Here is a 26,817-nt window from a genome sequence, read left to right on the forward strand (position 1 = left end):
CTCTGCTGATGAAAGTCTGTTTCAAAACCATGCCAAAGTAGGCTCTGCAAAATATTGGGGATGTATGAAACTTTAAGAGCAATGTGTACCATGTGCTATGACTTAATTTGTAGGATATTACAGTTAATTGGGTGTTGTTAGTGATCAATAAAGAGTGTTTGGCTGGAAGGTCAATAATGTTTTACTTGTCTTTCTAAACAGTAAAGTAGAGAAGAACCTACAGACACTTCAGTTCCCATATTGGTGCAAGTTATTACTGCTATGAAGAGGTGCTACATGAGTTAAAAGTGCTGGTGAATTGTATTAAAAAACTCTGATGATAGGTCACATTCAAATTGGTATCCATGACCCATGAAACAAAAATGCTCAAAGTTGTAAGATTTCGTCCAATCTAAAAATCAGGATTTTTTTTTCCTGGTTCCAAAAATCACTATGAATCACTATTGGCCTATTATATTTCCTTTAATTGCACAAATAGTTAACTATCATCCCTTCTTCTCACCCCCTCAAACTTATCTCAGACCGTCAACATAGGCTGAAATGTGTTAGGCCCCGCCAGACAACAGGCATCAAAATAAATTGCTGGTGTTTACATCTTATCTATTTTATTCAGGTGACTCAAGGCCGAACTTATTTATGTTCAGGTCTTTGTTTCTGCATATTTTGACTAAATTCTCACTATTAAGCTAAAGTATCTAATGATGTTTTTTCATTCAAATCAGAAATAATTACTGAATAAGTTAGGGCGTAACCTGGCCATGGTTTTTACAGTTATTTCCTACCTTTAGTTACTTTTAGTCATTACCTGTCATAGATCATTAAATGTTAGCATTGCATGTTGCCAGGTTTCTGCACCATGCTTCACATCTTCAGAGAAAGGATTTTATATCAGGAATTGTTACATTTATTGGCAGTGAAGTGGAAACTGTAAAATATGCAAATTTGAAATAGAGCACGATACGTCTGCTGACATTCAATAAGGAATAAATATTAAGAGAGAAAACTTGCATTCAGAATCCTTGTTTCCCAGTTTTCAGTTATGATTATTTAAATAAGCAGGAAACAACGCACCTGAAAAACCATCAGACTTCTAATATGCTTTCATAAATTAATGTCATATGACAGAATTAGGATATTTTGCCCATCGAGTCTACTCCACCATTCAACCATGGTTGATCTAACTTTCCCTCTCAACCCCATTCACCTGCATTCTCCCCATAACCTTTGACAACCTTACCAATCAAGAATCTGTCATTCTCCACTTTGTAAATACGCATTGACTTAGCCTCCATTGCCTTCCGTGACAATGAATTCCACAGATTCGCCACCTTCAGGCCGTACCGTGAGAAAATGGCGACTTTATGTCCTGATCAATATCCATTCCTTAGCTAGAATTGCTGAAAAAGATTATCTGGTGTTTGTTAGGCCTTGCATTGTGCTAAGTGGCAGCCATTAATATATCAACTCTTCAAGTAGAAATAAGACTTTTGGTTCATGACAAACATTGACAATGTACTAAAGTTCTGTATTTGTTTAGTTCCTGATAGAGGAGCATTAGTGCCATTTGAAATTCTCAAACATTTGAAATTCTCAAATTAAAGACTAAATTTTAACAGCTGGTGGGAAACCTTGTTGCTGAGTTAATCCTCTGTGCTGATATCAGAACAAAAGCTAGTCCATCTGATTGTATTGCCCATGTAGGATTTGAAATGAAACATTGCTTCTTTTTAGTGGGCTAAAAATCATATTTTAAGTTTTTGTAAACATCTGGTATGTAACCTAAGGTGAAGCACCATCATTAAAAAAATCTATAATGTTTTCACTATTTCATTGGGGATTGCAAACCAGGCACAAGAATGCTGTTTGTGGGTTATGAAAGTGAATATCCACACATTATCTTCATAATTAACTCAACATTTCATAATAGTCTTTTTGTCATCTATGTACAAGGCTGTGCTTGAATATTGTTAGGGAATTTTAACCTTGCATGTTCAGACTTGTTTTGGTACTGCCCTAGCCACCTGAAGGAAGTTACTATCCCTTTGTCTCTTTGCTAACTAAATGTTGTGTAAGGTAAAGGAATTCAAACTAGTTCTCTATTATCTCAAACACAGCCATGGACAAATAATTGAAGGAAAAGATAGTTCTCATCTACTTACACAAGATCGAAAAAAGACACAGTGCTGGAGTACCGGTAACTCAGCAGGTCAGGCAGCATCTCTGGAGAACATGAATAGGTCTTCTTCAGACTGATAGGCAGATGGGTGGACAAAAGCCAGAGATGAAAGGACAAAAGCAGTGAAATGAAGATAGAAGTGCAAATTGTGAAGCCAGGAATTTAGGTGGAAGGGGAGCGAGATGGGAGAAATGGGTGCGCATCGAGGTGGGCAGAGGGTAGATGAGGGTGGCGGTGGGGGGGGGGGGGGGGGGGAAGGGAAAGCGAGAAGGAGAGGGAATGGTAGGTTATTTACCTAAAATTGGGTAATTCAATGTTCATAACGTTAGGTTGTATCTACCCAAGCGGAATATGAGGCCCTGTTCCTCATGTTTGTGTGTGGTAATGGGGGAGGCCCAGGACAGAAAGGTCAGTGTGGCAATGGGAAGGGGAGTTAATATAATTAATAACTGTAGACTTAGGCAGACTAAGCATAAGCGTTCGGTGAAACGGTCGCTGAGTCTAAGTTTGGTCTCGTCGATGTACAGGAGGCCACATTGGGAATACTGGGTATAGCAGATGAGATTAGAGGAAGTGCACTTGAACCTCAATCTCCTCTGGATGGGCGGCTCGGGTCTCTGGATGGATGTGAGGGAGGAGGTATAAGGACATGTGCCACATCTCCTGAGGTTGCAGGGGAAAGTATCTGTGTAGGGGGTGGTTTGGGTGGGAGCGGATGAGTGGACGATGTAGTTGTGGAAGGAGTGGTCTCTGTGGAAGGTGGAAAGAGGTGGAAATGGAAAGATGTGACTGGTGGTGCGATCACTTTGAAGGTGGCAGAAATGTCGGAGAATTATGTGTTGGATGTGCAGGCAGGTGGGTGTGAAAGGTGAGGACCAGATAAACTTAGCCTTGTTCCGTCTGAAAGGAGGGCGAGTGAGAGTAGAACTAAGCCTCATTTAGGGAGCAGATACGGCAGAGACAGAGAATTTGAGAGTAGGTTTTTGCTAGAGGCAGGGCTGGGGGAGCTGTAGCCCAGATATGGGAGTCAATAGCTTTTTAGTAGCTGTCGATCGATTATCTGTCCTCTGTGATGGGGACAGAGAGATCAAGAAAGAGGCCAGTATAATCCAAGTGAATTTGAGGGCAGGGTGGAAGTTGCCTGAATACAGCTGGAAAGAAACTGTCTTTGAGTCTGGAGGTATGCGTTTTCACAATTCTGTACCTCTTGCCTGATGGGAGAGAGGAGAAGAGGGTGTCTGGGGTGTGACTCGTCCTTGATCATGCTGGTGGGGTTGCTGAGGCAGCATGGTGTAGATGGAATCAATGGATGGGATATTGGTTTGTGTGATGATCTGGGCTGCGTCCACAATTCTCTGCAATTTCTTGCGATCTTGGATGGAGCTGTTCCCGAACCATGCTGTGATGAAATGTTTTCTACAGCACATCTGTAGAAGTTGCTGAGGAGTTGTTGGTGGCAGGCCAAACTTATTAAACATTCTAAGGAAGTAGAGGCGTTGGTGTGCTTTCTTTGCCATGGCTTTGATATGGCTTGTCCAGTACAAGTTGATATATACTCCTAGGAACTTGAAGCTTTCAACCATCTCTACTTTGGCACCATCAATGCATACCAGGACATGTTTACCGCTTTGCTTCCTGTAGTCAATCACAATCTCTTTTGCCATGCCAACATTAAGGGAAAGGTCATTGGTGCCAGGATACGAGGTTCTCAATCTTGTTCCTGTACTCCATCTCGTCGTTATTTGATATATAGCCCACTACGGTGGTGACATCTGCGATTTTGTGAATTGAGTTGGATTTGTATTTGGCTGCACAGTCGTGGGTATACAGGGAGTAAAGAAGGAGTCTGAGAACGCATCCTTGTGGGGTACCAGTGTTGAGGATGAGATTATCGTAGAGGATGATTTGTCACCTATCCTCACTGATTGTGGTCCATTGATCCAGTTGCAGAGGTGAGTGCTGACTCCAAGTTCCACGAGTTTGGAGATGAGCTGGAATGGGGTAATGGTATTGAAAACAGAGCAGCAGCCTATGAATAAAAGTCTGACATAGGTGTTTCACTTATCCAGGTGTTCCAAGGATGAGTGCAGGATCAGGGAGATGGCATCAGCCATGGACCTGTAGTGGCGGTGGGCAAACTACCATGGACCAAGTTTGCTTGGTAGACTGGATTTAATGTGTTCCATAATTAGCCCCTCAAGCACTTTATGTTGGTGGATATCAAGGCCATTGGATGGTAGTCATTAAGGCATGATTCTTTAGACCTCCTTCATTGTCTAATTATCTGGATCCATGGGTTAGCATTGGTGGCTAAGGAAAATACCTAGTCTCTACCACATTTTAAGTTTGGAATAACTTCTAAATTCAAAATGTTCCAAGTTTCCATTATCCTGCTAAAAGCATATGTGGAAAATATGGGTGTCCTCTATACTTGACATTCTGATTGTTTAGAAATTGGCAGTTGTACCCAGATTGTAACCAAAATTTTGATCGATGCTGCTGGCAAGGCAGGCTCTTAGTGGAAGGAACACTCAAACCAATAATTATCCACAATCTTCACACTTTCGCAAACAATGCCATATCCCAGAGGTTAAGAAAATGAACTTAAGGTGATAAAAGAAACTGATGACATTTGCTTCTGCTCAAATGCTTGGAAAATATTCCATAGAAGGATCAACTAGGACTCCTCCAACAGACAGTTGCTTTAATTGTACAGTTGGATGAGTACGCACATTCTTTGGAGCTCTTAGCAGCCCTGATAACAGCTAGTCATCCATCCAAATGTCATGTCTGAGTGATAAGGAATGAAGTAATTGCTCAAAAGTGTTCTCACTGAACCTACTTCAACGTAAAACTGAATGATTATACTTAGCCAGAAAGAGGCAGTGAAAGTGTAGTGGCTAATGGCTCGATATGTTGAAAGAATGAAAAAAATACATCTGTGAATGGTTTGGAACATATAGTGCATAAATTGTATCTTGATTTATTGCTTGTCAATATATAAATTGAGGTTCTGCATGATCTCCCCACAAGCTCCCCCCCCACCCCCATCCCCTTCCTCCAAATTGTTCTGAAGCCCACAACAGAGAAAATATTTTTCTTTATCTACTCTGTCAATTCAAATGGTAATACAGCTGTAGTGAATATGTGGCTTAGAAATAAAAAAAATATCGGAATCAAGACACTGTTTAGGGTTGAGTAACAAGAAACTGCAGATTTCTGGCTTACAACATAAAAGACACAAAATATTGGAGTAACTCAGCACGTCAGTCAGCATCTCCAAAGAACGTGTATAGGTGATATTTCGGGTTGGAGACATAGACGACACCAAGCGACCGCAGGCAAGACTTGGCGACCATTTCGTTGAACATGTGCTTGGTCCAACAAAGTCCACTGGATCTCCCGGCTGCTAACCATTTTAACTCGCCTTCTCATTCCAACACTGACCCTTCTCTCCTGTGCCTCCTCCATTGCCAGAATGAGGCCATACACATACTGGAGGTACAGCACCTCATATTCCACTTGGGTAGCTTCCTCGGACATTATGATAATTGAATTCCACAATTTTAGATAACTAACTTACAATCCCCCACCCCCCCCCCCCCCCTGCCTTCTCCAACCCCCTCCCCCCCTCCCAATGCCCCATCTGGATATGCACCCGTTTCCCCCTTCCACCTATATTTTTTCCTTTGGCTTCAGAGTTCACACTTTGTCTATCCATATATATCTCACCTTTTGTCTTTTCATCTTTAGTGCCTTTTACTTTTGAGTCACAATGCGGAAAATGGCCCTTTGACCCATTAAGTCCGCACCAACCAGCGACCCCCCCTACACTAGCACTATCCTACATACTAGGAACAATTTTCAATATTACCACAGCCAATTAACCTACATACCTGTACATGTGCATGGAAGGGAACCAGAGCACCTGGGGAAAACCCATTTGGTCACAGGGGGACGCGTATAAACTCCATACTGACAACATGAATAGTCAGGATCGAACCCGGGTCTCTGTCACTGTAAGGCTGCAGCTCTACCGCTACAACATTGTGCCACCCTAGCCTTTGGCCTGTGTCTAACCATCTGCCTATCAAAAAAATCCCTCACCTATATCGACCAGGTTTAGTTCTGCTCTGCCTCTTGTCACCACCCCCCCCCCCCCCCTTCCCCCGTTTAAGCTGAGTTTCTTTTCTGTCAGAGCACTATTTGATAGCAAAAAAAATGTTGTTTGCATGCAGTTGACTGAAACATGAAAGAAGGTGTGCTTGTGGTTTGACCTTTTGTACTTGGCTCTTATCAGCTACCGATGTTCTCGTGCAACCAGCACGTTTTACTGTTATCTGACTTTGCTGCTGTTCTATTGAAAACCTATTAAAAAAGGAACTGCTATTTAAAATTATCTGTCATTCGCCACATCCTGCTAAGAATACCTTTTACAATAATTTGAGAAATACAAGATACAAAATACAAACAATACACTGAATTAGGATAACAATTCTTCAAGTGTGGAAGCTAATTTAAAATATGAGAAGTAAGAAATAAGAGCAAGAATATGACACAGCAAGTATACTCTGTCTTACAATATGGTTCAGTGGTTCAATGGTTCTTTTATTATCTCGTGTACCAAAGTACAGTGATATTCTTTTTTTTGCAAACTGATCAGTAAGATTATTGCCATACAAGTACCATACCTGTTGGTATGGGGTTGGGCAGGCTAGATGCAGGAAGATTATTCCCGATGTTGGGGAAGTCCAGAACAAGGGGTCACAGTTTAAGGATAAGAGGGAAGTCTTTTAGGACCGAGATGAGAAAATCATTTTTTGCACAGAGAGTGGTGAATCTGTGGCATTCTCTGCCACAGAAGGTAGTTGAGGCCAGTTCATTGGCTAGATTTAAGAGGGAGTTAGATGTGGCCCTTGTGGCTAAAGGGATCAGGGGGTATGGAGAGAAGTCAGGTACGGGATATTGATTTGGATGATCAGCCATGATCATATTGAATGGCGGTGCAGGCTCGAAGGGCCGAATGGCCTATTCCTGCACCTATTTTCTATGTTTCTATGTCTATGTTTACCTGATTAAGTACTGAATGCATAGAAACAGTCCACTGAGTCCATATGCAGCTGGCCATAAAGGCCTGTTGCAGCCGTCACCTCTACCTTCCATCCGGATCGCCAGCGAACCATCGTCCCTCTCTCACCTGGCCTTCAGCCTTTGTGCCCCAGGGAGGAGCCTCTAGCAGCTGACCTTGAGGGCACAGAAGGCAAGACCTTCGGGTGTCTTTACCGGCCCTTTGTCCAACGTCCATCGCGGTTGCCAACACCCCCACCTTCTGGATCGCAGTCTTCGGGAGTGAGCAGCACATGAGCTTTGTACGAGGCTCCTACTCCAGATGGGTTTCCCAGTTCCGCGGCGGATAACCATATAACCATATAACAATTACAGCACGGAAACAGGCCATCTCGACCCCTCTAGTCCGTGCCGAACACATAATCTCCCCTAGTCCCATATACCTGCGCTCAGACCATAACCCTCCAATCCTTTCCCATCCATATAACTATCCAATTTATTTTTAAATGATAAAAACGAACCTGCCTCCACCACCTTCACTGGAAGCTCATTCCACACAGCTACCACTCTCTGAGTAAAGAAGTTCCCCCTCATGTTACCCCTAAACTTCAGTCCCTTAATTCTCAAGTCATGTCCCCTTGTTTGAATCTTCCCTACTCTCAGTGGGAAAAGCTTTTCCACGTCAACTCTGTCTATCCCTCTCATCATTTTAAAAACCTCTATCAAGTCCCCCCTTAACCTTCTGCGCTCCAAAGAATAAAGCCCTAACTTGTTCAACCTTTCTCTGTAACTTAGTTGCTGAAACCCAGGCAACATTCTAGTAAATCTCCTCTGTACTCTCTCTATTTTGTTGACATCCTTCCTATAATTAGGCGACCAAAATTGTACACCATACTCCAGAATTGGCCTCACCAATGCCTTGTACAATTTTAACATTACATCCCAACTTCTATACTCAATGCTCTGATTTATAAAGGCCAGCACACCAAAAGCTTTCTTTACCACCCTATCTACATGAGATTCCACTTTCATGGAACTGTGCACAGTTATTCCCAGATCCCTCTGTTCACCTACATTCTTCAATTCCCTACCATTTACCATGTACGTCCTATTTTGATTTGTCCTGCCAAGATGTAGCACCTCACACTTATCAGCATTAAACTCCATCTGCCATCTTTCAGCCCACTCTTCCAACTGGCATAAATCTCTCTGTAGACTTTGAAACTCTTCTTCATTACCCGCAACCCCACCTATCTTAGTATCATCTGCATACTTACTAATCCAATTTACCACACCATCGTCCAGATCATTGATGTACATGACAAACAACAGTGGACCCAACACAGATCCCTGTGGCACCCCACTCGTCACTGGCCTCCAACCTGACAAACAACCATCCACCATTACTCTCTGGCATCTCCCATTCAGCCACTGTTGAATCCATCTTGCTACTCCACCATTAATACCCAACCATTGAACCTTCTTAACCAACCTTCCATGAGGAACCTTGTCAAAGGCCTTACTGAAGTCCATATACACAACATCCACTGCTTTACCCTCATCAATTTCCCGAGTAACATCTTCAAAAAATTCAAGAAGATTAGTTAAACATGACCTTCCAGGCACAAATCCATGTTGACTGTTCCTAATCAGACCCTGTTTATCCAGATGCTTATATATATTATCTCTAAGTATTCTTTCCATTAATTTGCCCACCACTGACGTCAAACTAATAGGTCTATAATTGCTAGGTTTACTCTTAGACCCCTTTTTAAACAATGGAACAACATGCGCAGTACGCCAATCCTCCGGCACTATTCCCGTTTCTAATGACATTTGAAATATATCTGCCATAGCCCCTGCTATTTCTACACTAACTTCCCTCAATGTCCTAGGGAATATCCTGTCCGGACCTGGAGACTTATCCACTTTTATATTTCTCAAAAGTGTCAGTACTTCCTCTTCTTTGATCCTCATAGTTTCCATAGCTACTCTACTTGTTTCCCTTACCTCACATAATTCAATATCCTTCTCCTTGGTGAATACCGAAGAAAAGAAACTGTTCAATATCTCCCCCATCTCTTTTGGCTCTGCAGATAGTTGGCCACTCTGACTCTCTAATGGACCAATTTTATCCCTCGTTATCCTTTTGCTATTAATATAGCGGTAGAAACCCTTCGGATTTACTTTTACCTTACTTGCCAAAGCAACCTCATATCTTCTTTTAGCTTTTCTAATTTCTTTCTTAAGATTCTTTTTACATTCTTTATACTCCTCAAGCACCTCATTTACTCCATGCTGCCTATAACTATTGTAGATATCCCTCTTTTTCCGAACCAAGTGTCCAATTTCCCTTGAAAACCATGGCTCTTTACAATATTTACGATTTCCTTTCAACCGAACAGGGACATAAAGATACTGTACTCTTAAAATTTCACCTTTAAATGTACTCCATTTCTCTTCCACATCTTTCCCATAAAACAAACTGTCCCAATTTACTCCTTTTAAATCCTTTCGCATCTCCTCAAAGTTAGCCTTTCTCCAATCAAAAATCTCAACCCTAGGTCCAGTTTTGTCCCTCCCCATAATTATATTGAAACTAATGGTATTGTGATCACTGGACCCGAACTGTTCCCCAACGCATACCTCTGCCACCTGACCCGTCTCATTTCCTAACAGGAGGTCCAGTACCGCCCCTTCTCTAGTAGGTACTTCTATGTATTGTTGCAAAAAACTATCCTGCACAGATTTTACAAACTCCAACCCATCCAGCCCATTTACAGAATGTGTTTCCCATTCTATGTGTGGAAAATTGAAATCTCCCACAATCACTATCTTGTGCTTACTACTAATATCTGCAATCTCCTTACATATTTGCTCTTCCAATTCTCGCTCCCCATTTGGCGGTCTATAATACACCCCTATAAGTGTTGCTACCCCTTTCCCATTTCTCAGTTCCACCCAAATAGCCTCCCTAGACGAGCCCTCTAATCTATCCTGCCAAAGCACTGCTGTAATATCTTCCCTGATAAGCAATGCAACACCTCCACCTCTTGCCCCTCCAATTCTATCACACCTGAAGCAACGAAATCCTGGAATATTTAGTTTCCAATCACAGCCCTCCTGCAACCATGTTTCACTGATCGCCACAACATCATACTTCCAGGTGTCAATCCAGGCTCTAAGTTCATCCACTTTTCTTACAATGCTCCTAGCATTAAAATATACACATTTAAGAAACCCACCCTCTCTTATTCTCTGATTATTTTCTTTTTCTTCTCTCTCCCCTACATTTTGGGTCAGAGTGCTACCATTCTCTGCCCCCTGCTTCACACACTGACTGCTAGCTTTCCCAATTTGAGTCCCTCCCCCCAACCATACTAGTTTAAAGTCTCCCCAGTAGCCTTTGCAAATCTCCCCGCCAGGATATTGGTCCCCCTTGAGTTCAAGTGCAACCCGTCCTTTCTGTACAGGTCGCACCTTCCCCAAAAGAGGTCCCAATGATCCAGAAACTTGAATCCATACCCCCTGCACCAGTCCCTCATCCACGCATTTATCCTCCACCTCGCTCCATTCCTACTCTCACTGTCGCGTGGCACAGGCAGTAATCCTGAGATTGTTACCTTTCCAGTCCTTCTCCTTAACTCTCTACCTAACTCCCTAAATTCTTCTTTCAGGACCTCTTCTCTTTTTTTACCTATGTCATTGGTACCTATATGCACCACAACCTCAGGCTCCTCTCCCTCCCATTTCAGGATTTCTTGGACACGTTCAGACACATCCCTGACCCTGGCACCAGGGAGGCAAACTACCATCCGGGACTCCTGTCTGCGTCCACAGAATCGCCTATCCGACCCCCTGACTATAGAGTCCCCTATTACAATTGCCCTCCCCTTCTTTTCCTTACCCTTCTGAGCAACCGGACCGGTCTTTGTGCCAGAGGCCCGGCCGCTGTCGCTGCCCCCAGGTAGGCTGTCTCCCCCACCCTTACTCAAACATGAGTACTTATTTTCAAGGTGTACAGCCACCGGGGTACTCACCAGTCCCTGCCTCTGCCCATTGCCCTTCCTAACTGTGACCCAGTTTTCTGTCTCCCGTGGTCTTGGAGTGACCACCTCCCTGTAACTCCTTTCTATGACCTCCTCGCTCTCCCTGAGCAGACAGAGGTCATCGAGTTGCTGCTCCAGGTTCCTAACGCGGTCCCTTAGGAGCCCCATCTCGACGCACCTGGCGCAGATGTGGACGTCTGGAGAGCACTCAGACTCCATGACCTCCCACATCTGACATCCAGAACAGTAAACTGCCCTGGCCCTCATTCTCCCCCTTATCCAAATACAATAAAGCCTTACAATTACAATACAAATACAATACAAGCCAATCAGCTGCTTCCTCTGATCCTCGTCCACCAATCAGAGGCTTCCACCAGAATCCTTCTCTGGAAGTGAGATGGAACGTTACAGATTTGGGTAGCTCACAGCTGCAGGTAAGTCCTCCTCTCACCAACGGCTCCCCGGGCCTCTGTAGAAGCAAACCCCGCGATGAGCCAGGCCTGCTGGTATGGTATGGTATGGTAGCGGCCTGCGGCCCGTTGCGACTTCTTCTGCCATGTCATCATGAATTTATCGCTCAATGGACAAGAACATGGCTGATGTGATTTTGGCTTCACCTCCATTTTCTTGCCAGTTCTCCATGAACCTCAATTCCCCCCAAACTCAAAAACCTCTCAGCATTGCTTTGTACTGTGTTTACAAACCTGTAAGGAAGAATTTCATTGTTTCAATTCGGTGCAAATGCCAATTAAACACTCCCGACTCTTCTTAAACAATTCAATCTACACAATTTTTTGCTATAAAGAATTCCAAAGGCTCATTCATGTGAGACGTTTCTCATCATTGTACTAAATTGGTTTTGTATGTTGGTTTATTATTGTCACATGTACCAAGATACAATGAAAAACTTTGTGTGTAATTCAGACATATCATACTATAGATAAATATGTTACATAGTGCAAAAGAGAAAATAAACAGAGTGTAGAATATAGTGTTACAGTTACAAAGAAAGTGCAGATAAATAAAAAGTGCAAGGGCTGCAATGAGGAGGAGTGGAAGATCGGGAATTCATCTTTAGCATACTGGGCGAGTCCAGAACCAGGGGCCACAGTTTAAGAATAAGGGGTAGGCCATTTATGGCTGAGATGAGGTAAAACCTTTTCACTCAGAGAGTTGTGAATCTGTGGAATTCTCTGCCACAGACGGCAGTGGAGGCCAATTCACTGGATGTATTCAAGAGAGAGTTAGATATAGCTCTTAGGGCTAATGGAATCAAGGGATATGGGGGAAGAGAAAGCAGGAACCAGGTACCGATTTTGGATGATCAGCCATGATGGTATTGAATGGCGGTGTTGGCTCGATATGCCGAATGGCCTACTCCTGCAATTATTTTCTATGTTTCTATGTTTCTTCCGCACTAGCTCTAGATTATATCCACTATGGCATTTCCTTTCAAAGAGGCTGGCGCATTAGGATGCACTGAGTGATAGATAGGATGAGAATTAATGAGCCTAATGCTCATATCAAGAGATTTGCAAGTAAAATTTGACACCTGGCTTTGAAAAACCATCTTAGCACAGGTAACTAAAAACTAGTGGTAAAATTAAGAAACATTTTAGGTTAATAGGGATATTAACTCTGTCAATTGGAAATGTTAACTGTCCATTTCCCTGCACAAATGCAGTCTGACCCACTGAGGGATGGAGTGGAAGGAAGCTTACAAGGAATTCTCCACAGCTTAAAGCAATGAAAGGAGAGCATCTGGAGAAACTCAGCGAGACAAGCCATATCTGTGGAGGGAAATGGACAGTCAATATTTTGGGTCAAGACCCTTCATTTTGACTGAAAGAGTAGAGAGAAGTAACCAGTATAAAAAAAGTGGTGGAAGGGGAGGGGCAAGGTACAACAAGTAGATACAGCGAGGACGGGTTGTTCAGCAGGTTAGAGGCAGATAGGGGAGGGAAGGGTGGAAATGGCAACAGAGGCTGGGAGGTGATAAGTGGAGGACAAATGTCTGATAGGAAAGGAAGGTGAAGAATAGAACTGAATGAAGGGTGGCAGAGTGATGGGTAATAGCTGATAGCAACAACAGGAGGGGAGGGGTAAAAGAATTTTAATAGGAACTAGACCAAGTGGGATCCATTGGGTCCCATCCCCTCAAAGCGCGGTTTGGAGGGCAGGGGGCGTCCTGCGGCATCACACACACATTAGCCACCCCTCACACACACTGACCACCCCCCCTCCCACACACACTATCCACCCCCATTGATATTATACAAATATTATTAATTCACTCCTTTTACACCATCCCCCGCCCTATCCACTCACGTATAGCCCTCAACTCGCAGGCACGGCTAGAGAAGGAGAGGGAGGGGGGATAGAGAGAGGGACACAGAGAGGGGTACACAGAGGGGCGCACATAGGGCGACACAGAGAGCGACACTGAGAGGGACACAGAGAGGGACACAGAAAGGGACACAGAGGCACAGAGAGGGACACAGAGGCACAGAGAGGGACACAGGCACAGAGAGGGACACAGAGGCACAGATATAGGGACACAGGCACAGAGAGGGACACAGAGGCACAGAGAGGGACACAGAGGCACAGAGAGGGACACAGGCACTGAGAGGGACACAGAGGCACTGAGAGGATCACAGAGGCACAGAGATAGGGACACAGGCACAGAGAGGGACACAGAGGCACAGAGAGGGACACAGAGGCACAGAGAGGGACACAGATGCACAGAGAGGGACACAGGCACATAGAGGGACACAGAGGCACAGAGAGGGACACAGAGGCACTGAGAGGATCACAGAGGCACAGAGAAGGGACACAGAGAAGGACACAGAGAGGGATGGTGGAGCGAGAGGGGGGAGAGAGAGAGGGGGGAGAGAGAGGGGGGAGAGAGAGGGAAGTGATATAGAGGGGAGGGGGAGAGGGGAGGGGGAGGGAGAGAAGGGGAAGGGGGAGAGGCCGGAGGAGGGGAGAGGATAGGAGGGGGGGGGTGAGAGAGGAGGGGGGAGGAGGGGGGAGAAGAGGAGGTGGAGAGGAAGAGTAGGGGGGGGGGGGGGAGAGGAGGAGGAGGGGGGAGAGGAGGAGGAGGGGGAAGAGGGACCTGACACGAGACGGTCCGACCAGAGACGGACCTGATCAGAGTGCTCCAGTACAGGGCCCGACTTGCTCGTTCTTCAAAGCCCGGGGTAGAGAGAGAGCCCGGGGGGAAGAGAGAGTCCGGGGGGAAGAGAGAGCCCGGGGGGGGAGACAGAGAGAATGCGAGTGAGGGGCCGAGCAAAAGCCCCGAGAGAAAGCGATGCCTGAGCATCTTTTGGAGTGGATGGAGGAGGGAGAGGTGGGGGGTGACGTTACTCGCAGCACGAGGAAGACAATCACAGCGCAAGTAAGACGGCAGCAAGCAGAGGGGGGGAGGGGGGTGTGGGGTGGGAGGGGAGGGGGGGAGAGGAGGAGGAAGGGGGAGAGGGACCCGACCCAACCCAAGATGGTTCTGACCCGATACGGACCCGACCCGAGACAAACCCGAGAGCTCTAGTACAGGGCCCGACTTGCTCATTCTTCAGATAGGAACATAGAAAATAGGTGCAGGAGGAGGCCATTCGAGCCAACACCGCCATTCATTGTGATCATGGCTGATCGTCCCCAATCAATAACTCGTGCCTGCCTTTTCCCCATATCCCTTGATTCCACTAGCCCCTAGGTTTGTGGACGCCCAATATTGGGAACATTTTTCCTGCATCTAAGTCTCGCAGCGCAGTCTTCAGCTCTGATCTTTGGTATTCAGTCTACGGGCCGACTGTGGAATAACGGGGGGAGGAGGGAGGGGTGGGGGGGGCTGACGTCACTCGCAGCGCGAGCAGACGCCGGCAGGCAGATTCATTCTGACGTCATCAAGGAATAAGCAGTTAATTTTTTCCAAGTTTCTTCAGATTTGTGAACATTTTGATTAATAACTCGAGAAATAATGCTCGTGAGAAAAAGACACATAAGCTATCTCTTTATGCAGATGATCAGTTATTATTTATCTCTAACCCAGAGAAATCTATCCCTGCAATAGTAGCATTACTTAATCAATTTAGTGGTTTTTCTGGTTATAAACTAAATCTTAGTAAGAGTGAGCTTTTTCCATTAAACAATCAAATTTCGAATTATGGACAGTTTCCATTTAGATTGACTACCGACTGTTTTACTTATTTAGGCATTAAGATACCAAGAAACACAAGGATCTATTTAAAGCCAATTTTATGCCCCTAATTGACCACTTCAGACAACACTTTACTAAATGGTCACTAATGTCCTTATCTTTAATTAGCCAAATCAATGCTATTAAAATGTTTATCCTACCTACATTTTTGAATTTATTTCAGATTATACCAATTTTTATTGCTAAATCTTTCTTTGATATTATTGACTCAAATATTTCTTCATATATATGGCAGAATAAAAATCCTAGACTAAGTAAAAAATACTTACAGAAATCAAAAAAAGACAGTGGTTTGGCACTGCCGAACTTTAGATTCTACTATTGGGCAGTTCATGCTCATTATTTAATGTTTTGGACAAAAGATTTTGAAGATACCCAATGCCCAGGATGGATAAATCTTGAACATGATTCTATGCAAGGGTTATCATTGGTTTCTATCCTAGAGGCCTCGTTACCTTTCACAATTACGAGATTGACTAAATATACGATTAACCCAATAATAAGACATACATTCCGAATATGGTTTCATTTTCGTAAGTTTTTTGGATTGAATGATTTTATCTTATCGAGTCCTATCATATCTAACTTTTTCTTCCAACCTTCTAGTACTGATCAAGCCTTTCTGTTATGTTTATCATTACTTTATTTTTGTTTGTTTTGTTTTTGCTTTGGAAAAAAAAATTAATAAAAGGATTTAAAAAGAAACAATGCATGAATTTTTCAGATAAGGCGATTTTTGATTTCCCGGGATAAATCTCTACCGGAATATGTAAAAATGTTACCGTTAGTGCGTTGTTTCTTCGAGTAGATGTGATTGCACACAAACAAATAAATACACACACGCACACACACACACACACACACACACACACATCCAAGATCAGAGTTTTATAGTCATAAGGATGTTAATTTTATATCTGACCTATTGCTGCAGCGTATTTAACACAGATAAGGGGGAGCACATGGGGATTGGAAAAGTCACCTATCCATGTGAATGAGGAGTAGATGAGTAGGAGAGGCCATAGCTGTAGAATAAAAGAAACTACCTTTTAGAAAGGAGATGAGGAAGAATTTCCTTAGTCAGAGGGTGGTGAATGTGTGGAATTCATTGCCACAGATGGCTGCGGAGGCCATGTCAATGGATATTTTTAAGGCAAAGATTGACAGATTCTTGATTAGTAAAGGTGTCAGGGATTATGGAGAGAAGGCAGGAGAATGGGGTTGAGTGGGAAAGATAGATAAGCCATGATTGAATGGCAGAGTAGACTTGATTGGCCAAAATGCCAAATTCTGCTCCTTGGAACTTATGAACTTGTGAGATGCAGCCCGACCTACTGAGTTGCTCAAGCGCTTTGTGTCTTTTTATGATTGGTGAATGTCTTGGTTTAAATGACTAGATCTGGTGAGCCAGTGATGGTACATATGGTGAAATGACCTATAAACCTATAGACAGTACCTATAGTTAAGTCCCACAAGTGAAGGAAGACCCGTGAACGAGGTAAAAGGGGTTACGGACATTTTCATATTAAGGAAAGAGAAAAAACAGAACAATAATCCTCTAAACTTAGTGGGCAAACAAATGACATTAATCATTACATCATTGTAATCATTAAATAAAATGTTTATTAAATTCATATCTGTCTGCCTGATACAATTTCTAAACTATAATTTTGTCATGTGTTTCCAGTGTTTTCAAAGAGTTTCTGCTGCTTCTAATAAATAACACAGAAATGTAAAATAAACTAATCAATAATCTCCCCTCGAATCGAACAATATGTTACCCAGACATAAATTAATTATCCATATGAAATGGTCCAAATAAAATGTCTTCATCAAACCAATACATTTAATCATAACCTCAGTTACAATTAGAAACTAGAAATTCCCTGAATATGATTGGCCTGGTCAGTGAAGATTAAGGATAAAGGCATCTTTCCAAAATATCACAACAAATGGGAGGATCCATCTTCTTTCCTTTCTCGCTTTCTTTTTCATCACTTCCTTGGCCTGGTGTATTCCAGCTCCACATCTTGAAGCAATCCCTAAGAATTAGGCCTTGGTTTCACTGATATTGGAGACTCCAGAGCATAATCTTAACAGTTTCAGGACGTATTGGGCTTTTTCATGTCAAACTGCGGTATGATCCCAACTTCCTCCTCCGTTCCGGGATTTCCATCTCTCTCACCTTCCTTCAAGCTTTCTTCTGCCAACTGTGATAGGTATTTCTGTGATGAAAAGAAACTAACTTTATAAATGTGAATAAATTGTTGTTCAAGACCCACAAATTGTTTAATAACCATTTTTTTTATGATTTAACCTTTTCCAACTTTGGTGCAAAAGACAAAAAAATGATTATACAGGAATTCAAAGCATAATTCATTTAAAATGTGTTTCAGGCATTTAAAACGCTGTTATAGTCCTTCATTCAAAGATAATATTTAAATGTTTAAAAAAATATGTTTTGCATTCCATCCTCTGATGATGTGATTTGAACGTAAACTCAATCTGTATTTGAAGCTGCCAAAACAAACACTGCTAAATGAAAAATGGTATGCAGAACAAAGAGTAGCATTTTCACTTTGAAAACTAATCTTAAAATATATTTTAAGGATTTCAGAAGAGAAACACTTGCATTTATACCACGAAAGGTCATTGAACTGCAATATTAATTCTGATTTTATCCCCACAGCTGCTACCTGAACTTAGTATTTTAGAAACAACTGCTTTTTATTTGATTTCCAGTGTCTGCAGTATTTTGTATTAAAATTGCATTTATTAATGACTTTCTGATGTTCTGAAGAGTTTTACAACAATTGATATTATTCTATTGGATGTCCACAAAGCACTTTAGAGTTTAGCAGTACCTTATGGATGCTAATCATAAAATAAAAATGATAGAATTATTTTGCATACATTGGGCACTTTGGAAAGTCTAATATCTGGAGTGTCGGAGACTGAGGAGAGACATGATGGACGTTTTTGAAACTATGTCATAGATAGGGTAGACACTCCAAACTTTTTTGTCAGTATGGAAATATCAAATAGTTGGGGTATAGCTTTAAAGTGAAAGTTTGATTGATATGTGCAGGGAAAGTTTCTTTTTGCACAGTGAATGGTAGATGACTGGAATGTACTGCCAGAGCCAGGGATGGTGGTGGAAGCAGAAGTGATAGTGGTGTTTAGGAGGCCTTTAGAGAGGCACATGAATATACTGAGAATAGAGGAATATGGATCATGTGCGGGAAAAATGAATTAGGTTAATTTGGCATCATGTTTGACACTGACATCATAGGCCAAAGGGTCTGTTGTTGTGCTGTACTGTTCTATGTTCCATGTAGGACAACAATACAACCTAAAAACTCTGCAATCCCATTCTTCCATAGAGGACAACGTTCTAAAACAAGTATAGGTAACCCGGTTAATAAAACATGAAACAAAAATAAAGGTGAATAAAATAAATATAATCAAAAGCATACTATTCTACTCAGCAACATTAATGTACATTACAGGCACACACAAAGTGCTGCAATTGAGAAACTGGGTCCACAATGTTGTGACCAGCAAATGAGAGATAGGTACGGTTGTTGTGCTACTCAAGGGTTAACTGTAAGCTCATGGAATGTTACTTATAAATTTAGTTTCCACAATATGTCTCCATCAAGATTCCAAGAGTCAAACTTAACCAGCCCAACAGCTTCTTCAGAAGCATCTTCAAAAAGGTCGCGACCTGAGACATCACCTATTCCTTTTCTCCACAGATGCTGCCTAACCTGCTGAGTTACTCCAGCATTTTGTGCCTATCTTCATTATAAACCAGCATCTGCATTTCCTTACTACTTAGGTGGAAATATATTGTGGATTAAAACAAGGACTTGCAACCACCCATAATACTTTTGCTCTCCACCACAGCAATATGCTGCAGCTTGACATCAGATGCCTTGGACTGGCAAGTTGAGTTTTGTTTAGCAGCAGCTTGCTTGGAAATACTGTATCAAGGAATCTAGGTCACAAATAAAAATGATCTTTAGGACACAGGGGGAAAGCATTCAACAAATTTCCATCGTGCTTTAAATTTGTCAATTTTAGTGGTCTGTTAATGATGTTGGAAGGATTGACCTAAGTCACCTTATCTTCTTATGTTCTTACATTACTGAATCAAGAAAGAATGAATAGATTGGATCTTTTTTTTTACTTCCTCAGAAAAGGCAGCAGATGGGTGACTCAATGGAGGCCTTGAAATTACTGGAAGGTTTTGATACATACAGAACGTTTCCATGTGTGGGGATGAGACCAAGAATGCAAGGCATTTGCCAAGACATCCATCAGTGTTATCAAAAGAAACATCTTTCCCCGAGGAGCAATGCGAATCTGTGCCATGTTACTATGGAGAGCGGTTAAAACAAATAGTATGCATGCAGTAGAGGCTGGGTGAACATTTGAAGCAGAATGAAAGAGATGGTTATTGTAAATATGCATACTGTACAATCTGGAGTTCAAGATCATCTTTAATTGGTACTCATATATAGCGGTACAGCAGGTTGGTAGTTGTTAGTTCATCGTTACCGCCTCCAAGACTGACCAGTATAGGAAGTGGGTGTTAGTATGAATCATACAGTAAGATGGGGTTAGTGATGCTATTCTACTATGATTGGTTCACATGCAATAACCAATCTACAGTTATGATTCAGATGATGAAAGAGGAGAGGAAACTTATGCAGAGCATCAGGAACAGCGGCATGAACTTGGGCTGAGCAGCATGTTTCAGAGCTGCATCTCCTGTTTAATCCTTTATTTTGTTCCTTCCGAGATTAAAATTACTTCTACAAAATGCTGCATCCAGTTACACCCTGTTGACCAGCAGAACCAAACCAGGGTGGCACAGTGTGCTGCTGTCTCACAACTCCAGCGACCCAGATCTGAACTGGAAGTCTAGTTGCTGTCTGTGTAGAGTGTGCATGGTTTCCCTAGGGAGCTCCGGTTTCCTCACACATCCTAAAGGCATGCTGGTTTGCAGGTTGCAATAAAAAGGAACTGAAAATGTTGGTTTATACTAAACCAAACTTATACCGCTGAGTTACTCCACAAAATGCTGGAGTAACTCAGCGGGACAGGCAGCATCTCTGGAGAAAATGGACAGGTAACGTTTTGGGTCTGGACCCTTCTTCAAATGAAAGAAAGGTGCAGGATTGTAGGATGATTGGTGACTGCAAATTGCTTCTAATGAAAGAAGGTGGTGGAGGATTGGCGGAGTTGTTAGGAATTTGTAAGTGTATTTTACATGGGAAATAAGTCGGAAAATGAGATTGAAGAGATCCCTCCAAGTATTGGCAAGAACTTGAATAGGCTGATTTATCTCCATACATTCTATAAACAAATTCTGTAAAAAAATTATAAACACACCCAAAGTAAGTCAACCTTCTAAATGTAAATTCTATCCAGCTCTTTTAATTACAAGTTATATTTTAATATATATTGTATGCAAGGAGAGGACATACTAAAGTCAGCAATCTTCCATCTGCTGGTGTGTTGATTTTATGCATCCTGTGGATATCCTCATGAGGATCAAGCCTTTAATTTGACCCTTTATTGCTCCAACTGGTTTTGTATTTCCTATACTGGGCGGCACCGTGGTGCAGTGGTAGAGTTGCTGCCTTACAGCACCTGAGATCCAAGTTCGAGGCTGACTATGGAGCATATACGTTTTCCCCAAGTATGCGTAGATTTTCCCCGGGTTCTCTGGTTTCATCCCACATCCCAAAGACATACAGGTTCGTAGATTAATTGGCTTTGGTAAAGATTGTAAATTGTCCCAAGTGTGTAGGATAGTGCTAGTGTACGGATATCGCTGGTCTGTGTGAAATCTGTGGGTAGAAGTGCCTGTTTCTGCATTGTATCTCTAAACTAAACTACTGGACATTAATCAACTAACTCATCTTGATACTCTTCTCCGTGACATTTGAATTTGTCGCAGCCTTTCTGTGCTCCAGTTATAGAATTAACACATTTCAGACTTAACCAGTAATTGAATAAACCTTCCAATACGTTCAAGCTGTACTGCTGGTTCATCTCACGTCTGGATGCACAAACGTGCTGGGGATTTCCAGTCCGACTAAAGTGCCATAGGCATTATGAAAGCAGCTAAAAATTCCTAATCTTTTTAAAGCACAGCTGAGTGCCAAACTCACAAATAGCAGAACCTATTCTTAATTCAATTCACCTAATAACGTTACAGTCTGTTGAATTACTGCTCATCAGCATAATTTCTGTGGATTGTGTTAACTTGTTTATCGTGGATGCATTTGCCTGCAATTATCACCTATTTGGGGGTCTTGAATGCTTTAAGGGTTTAAAAACAAAATATCTGAAGTACAATTCAAGTTTATTGGTTTCATAGTTGAACAAAATTCTTGCATAACCTGGTTAAACCGAATTCCCTTCTTCCACCTTCACAATTCACAACATTGCTGTCCCCGAGCTTCACAATTTGCAACTTTATTCTTTTAGGCTCACACCTGTCTTTTCAACTCTGGTTTTTGTATAACAATCTGCCTAACAAACCCCCCCTTGACACTGACACTTGAAAATTGGGAAGGGTTTCAGCCCGAAACGTCGCCTATTTCCTTCGCTCCATAGATGCTGCTGCACCCGCTGAGTTTCCCCAGCAATTTTGTGTACCCCCCTTGACACTGTTCACCAATTACCGGCCTTGCTTTGTCTTGCCCAACCTCTCTCCCAGTTTTCTTTTCCATTCCCCCCTGTAATCAGCCTGGAGAAGGGTCCTGACCTGAAATGTCACCTATCCAGGTTCTCCAGAGATGCTGCCTGACCCGCTGAGTTACTCCAGCACTTTGTGTCTTTCTTTGGTAAACCAGCATCTGCACTTTCTTGTTACCACAAACTGATATCCCTGTTATTGTGAGACAGATGCAATTAAAAAATCCCAGTCAAAGTAGTAAAATCAATTTAGAGTTTCAAATTTTCGATGTTTGACTGTTGTGATGGTGCTGTGGTAGAATTGCTGTCTTACAACGCCAGAGACCTGGGTTCAATCCTGACCATGGGTGCTGTCTGTACGGAGTTTGCATGTTCTCTCAGCGACCATGCGGGTTTTCCCCTACTACTCCAGTTTCTTCCCACACTCCAAAGACACGCAGGTTTGTAGGTTAATTGGCTTCTGTTAAAATTGTAAATTGTCTATAGTGTGTAAGATAGTGCAAGTGTACGGGGATCGCCGGTCGGCACGGACTCGTTGGACCGAAGGGCCTGTTTCTGTGCTGTACCTCTAAACTAAGCTAAACTAGATGGTGAGATTTAAAACCTTATCCCACTTGAACGGATTAAAAAAACCAACATTTAAAATATATAATTTAGTGAGATCATATGTAATCAATTAGCAATATGTTTAACTCTGGACTGCAAAAAGGGCCCAGGACAGGGTCCCATTTAATGTATGTAATTGGAGTGGGGTTTAGGGTGGATACTATTCATAGAAAATTTTAGTTCAAAATTGCCTTAATACCAAGAAATCACAAAGATAATATAAATCTGGGGAATGGATACATAGAAACATAGAAAATAGGTGCAGGAGGAGGCCATTCGGCCCTTCGAGCCAGCACCGCCATTCATTGTGATCATGGCTGATCGTCCCCAATCAATAACCCGTGCCTGCCTTTTCCTCATATCCCTTGATTCCACTAGCCCCTAGAGCTCTATCTAACTCTCTCTTAAATCCATCCAGTGACTTGGCCTCCACTGTGGCAGGGAATTCCACAAATTCACAACTCTCTGGGTGAAAACGTTTTTTCTCACCTCAGTCTTAAATGGCTTCCCCTTTATTCTAATAGGTGTGGTAAGGGAGCCTGGTAAGGGTGGCTTCTGGGTAAAGTACATACAGGCAGTGTTTATTTATAGACAAAAAAGTGCCAGTATGCATGATTAATAAACATACGTGTCACGTTGCCAGAAAAATAAATATTGATGTCTGGCTTTGTAAAAGCACCATTTTGCTGTGGTGGCACACGCCGTCACAATTAAAGCATTGCATACACTTAAATCTCCCCAGAAAAGCAAAGTGGATATTTTCAGCACCTGGAATTCTTTTGTAATTACTCATATCCTCAGTTCCACAAAGTGGACTTCTTTATTTCTGAAATAAAGGCAATCGATTCCTGGGTCCATTTGCAATGTACCTTATCACAATCCTGCTTCCTGTTGGATTCCAAGTCTTCCCTCTGGTCCCAGCATATCATGAAGCCTATTTTCAAGGCTGATATCAGCGGCATGTGCAGCTCTATTCAAAGCAATTGCTCACTATTTGCTAGGTCGGCATGTATGTCTAATGGATTAACCTAACACAAGTAAATTGTTTGTTACTAAATCCCAGTAAATGGTTTCCTGGTGAAAGATTTATTTCAGGGGTATAAGAAATGAATAGCTGGATTGGTGTTTATGTCTTTTGAACATCGCTTCCAAGCAGATGGATTTCAGCGGTCTATTCTGGTATTGCTTATTTCCTTGTTCTTATGATTGAAGGCTAGTTCACCAAATCAAACAAATGTTGGCAAAAGAAACAAACATTTACAACTTTCATCTTAGTTTCGTCCCTCCCGTCTGGTCAGGCTGCAACTCAGAAGCCAAACAGCTATTTTCTCATACTTTCACTTAGTTTGTCATAATTGTCATCATTATTTATTCTTCTTGTAGATCCACTTTTACAATACAATACAATACAATATTTATTCATTGTCATTTGAACCTCAATGAGGCTCAAACGAAACTCTGTTTCTACAGCCATACAAAAAGGGACAATTTCTACAAGACACACAAACAAGTCAATTCACACAAACAAACATCCATCACAGTGAATCTCCTCCTCACTGTGATGGAAGGCAAAGTATTTTCTCAATTACAATTACAACAGAAGTCATTACAATTGACTTCTACCTTCTATGTACTCACGGAAGCCTAAGTTTACCAGGAAAATCCTCCCTTTATCATGTTTTTTAAAAATAAATTATTTTAACGATACAGCATGAGAACAGGACTTTCTGCCCACTGAGTCCATGCCAACCATCAATTACCCCTTCACACAAGGTCTATGTTATCCCATTTCTCATCCACTCCCTGCACATTAGGGACAATTTTATAGAGGCGATCCACTTTGGTTTCCACACTGTATCTTTAAAGTCTAAAGTAAAGTCTAAAGTCTAAATATCTTTCACTAATTGTATTAGGTGATAATTGCAAGGAAGTACACACCTATCTTTCCAGCCAGTGCTTTTAGTGAGGACAGAATTACATAATTATCCTATGGTTTGAGGCAAAAACCTTGTTCAAGGATTGCAAGTGCAAGTGATTTCTGTGGAGAGGAGATTTCTCTGGATATGGTAGATATTGAGTTCCGTACCCGTCGTATCCAGAAGATATCTGGTCTATAATGAGTTCAGGTGATGTTGGATAACATGCTCTCCAGGGATGCTGCTTGACCCGCAAAGTTACTTCAGCATTTTTTGTCCTTTTCTGTAAAACTATGTTCTTACAAAAGAAGATTATGCCATATATGTTGATATTAAATAAATAGAATATGTCCTCCTCATGTTTAGGCAGGGTTCCATTCCAAAAAAACTGTTTGTAACCCAACAGGGGTGCAGCGGTAGAGTTGCTGCCTTACTGGACTTACAGTGTTGGAGACCCGGGTTCGATCCTGACTACGGGTGCTTGTCTGTACGGAGTTTGTACATGCTCCCCGTGACCGCGTGGGTTTTCCCCTTGGTTTCCTCCCACGCTCCAAAGACATACAGGTTTGTAGGATAATTGGCTTGGTATAAATGTAAATTGTCCCTAGTGTGTTTAGGATAGTGTTAATGTGCGGGGATCGCTGGTGGGCCGAAGTGCTTGTTTCTGGACTATATCTCTAAACTAATTTAAACTAAAAAGTTTGCAAATTGGAAATGCAACATTGAACTAAGTTCCCACATGGCAGAACACGCCTGTTGCCTTGCGATGGCCACTGATCCATTCTGCCAGTTTCCCAAATGGTCGTTCGTAAGTACAGGCTGATCAAAAGGAAGGCATTCGTAAGCTGGAGATGTTCTGTAAGCAATAGATGGCAGGCTGAAAAAGGCACAAAGTGCTGGAGTAACTCAGCGGGACAGACAACATCCCTGGTGAACATGGATCGTTGACGTTTCGGGTCGGGACTCTTCTTCAGATTGATGCTTGAGAGCTCTTTACACAGCAGATTACACAGAGGAAAGCCTAAAGTCATCAAAATCAGAAACAAACTAGGGACATTTTAATTTACACACCAAACAGCTGAAAGACCCAATGCCACTGCAAAAACTATTGAGCATGCATATATAGATACAAAATGCCTGGGTGTTGGGTAAGAAAGGCATAGAACCGTAAGACAATGTAGAAACAAAGAACTATAGATGCTGGTTAATACAGAGTTCATTGCTTGAGATTAAGTAAGAGCATTGTCTTACGGAAAATTACACAAAGTGCTGGAGTAACTCAACAGGTCAGGCAACATCCCTGGAGAACATAAATAGGTGACGTTTTCCATGCTCTCCAGGGATGCTGTTTAACCTGCTGAGTTACTCCAGCACTTTGTGTCGTTTTCCGTAACACTATGCTCTTACTTAATCGGAAGCAATAAATTGTTACATTAACTGAATGTGAACATGAACATGAACTCTTAATCTTTCTGTGATACTTTGTGCTATTTTTATTATAGGCTTTCTTCAACCAAAGGCACAGTTGAGTAAAGCACTGAGCTGGATTTGAAAACTCTACCATATAAGCAAATATCTACAGGTGTCACAGTTACTCATTTGGTACATTCTTGCCCCATGGTAGATTACCAGTTTAAATCACACTCGAGAGACTAGACAGAAATGGAAACTGATGCCTCAGTATGTTATTGAGGAAGTACAAAGATGTTCATTACATTCAACGTAAGGAAACCTTATATATATACACAATAAACCACTTTATTCTCTCCAGTTAATTATCATATTTTATGATGAAAGTCACCGTTATGCAACAAAAAAAGAATGCTGAACTATTGTATCATGCAGTGTTTGTGAAAAGAGAAAGCGAGTTAAGGGCCTGTCCCACTTACGTGTCCTTGGCTCGCAAATTACGCGACCTCGTGGTCGTGTTGAGCCGCGATGGCCCCGCGAAGGTCGGGCGCGATTTCATGCGTACGCACAGCCTTCTGGAGCACGTGACGTCATTTGAAGATGGACACAAAATGTTGGAGTAACTCAGTGGGACCAGCAGCATCTCTGGAGAGAAGCAATGGA

General features: G+C 42.3%; 1 protein-coding gene and 1 long non-coding RNA gene across 3 annotated transcripts in view; one reads left to right on the forward strand and one right to left on the reverse strand.

The window, feature by feature from the left end:
* The first annotated feature begins 50 nt into the window (after positions 1-50).
* Positions 51-13,153, forward strand: LOC116981620. The gene is made up of 4 exons (XR_004414258.1): positions 51-62; positions 2,605-2,608; positions 3,599-3,611; positions 13,091-13,153. It is a non-coding gene; the product is annotated as an uncharacterized LOC116981620 (long non-coding RNA).
* Positions 13,154-17,105: 3,952 nt separating this feature from the next.
* Positions 17,106-26,817, reverse strand: part of rbm20 (RNA binding motif protein 20) — a 169,706-nt gene continuing 159,994 nt past the window's right edge. For both annotated transcript variants that reach the window (XM_033033990.1, XM_033033991.1), the window contains exon 14: positions 17,106-17,733. In XM_033033990.1, coding sequence (XP_032889881.1) covers positions 17,611-17,733 — 123 coding nt within the window. In that variant the 3' untranslated portion in view covers positions 17,106-17,610. The remainder of the gene's footprint in view (positions 17,734-26,817) is intronic.

This window comes from Amblyraja radiata, chromosome 15 (assembly GCF_010909765.2).
Source record: "Amblyraja radiata isolate CabotCenter1 chromosome 15, sAmbRad1.1.pri, whole genome shotgun sequence".
NCBI classification, from domain to species: domain Eukaryota; kingdom Metazoa; phylum Chordata; class Chondrichthyes; order Rajiformes; family Rajidae; genus Amblyraja; species Amblyraja radiata.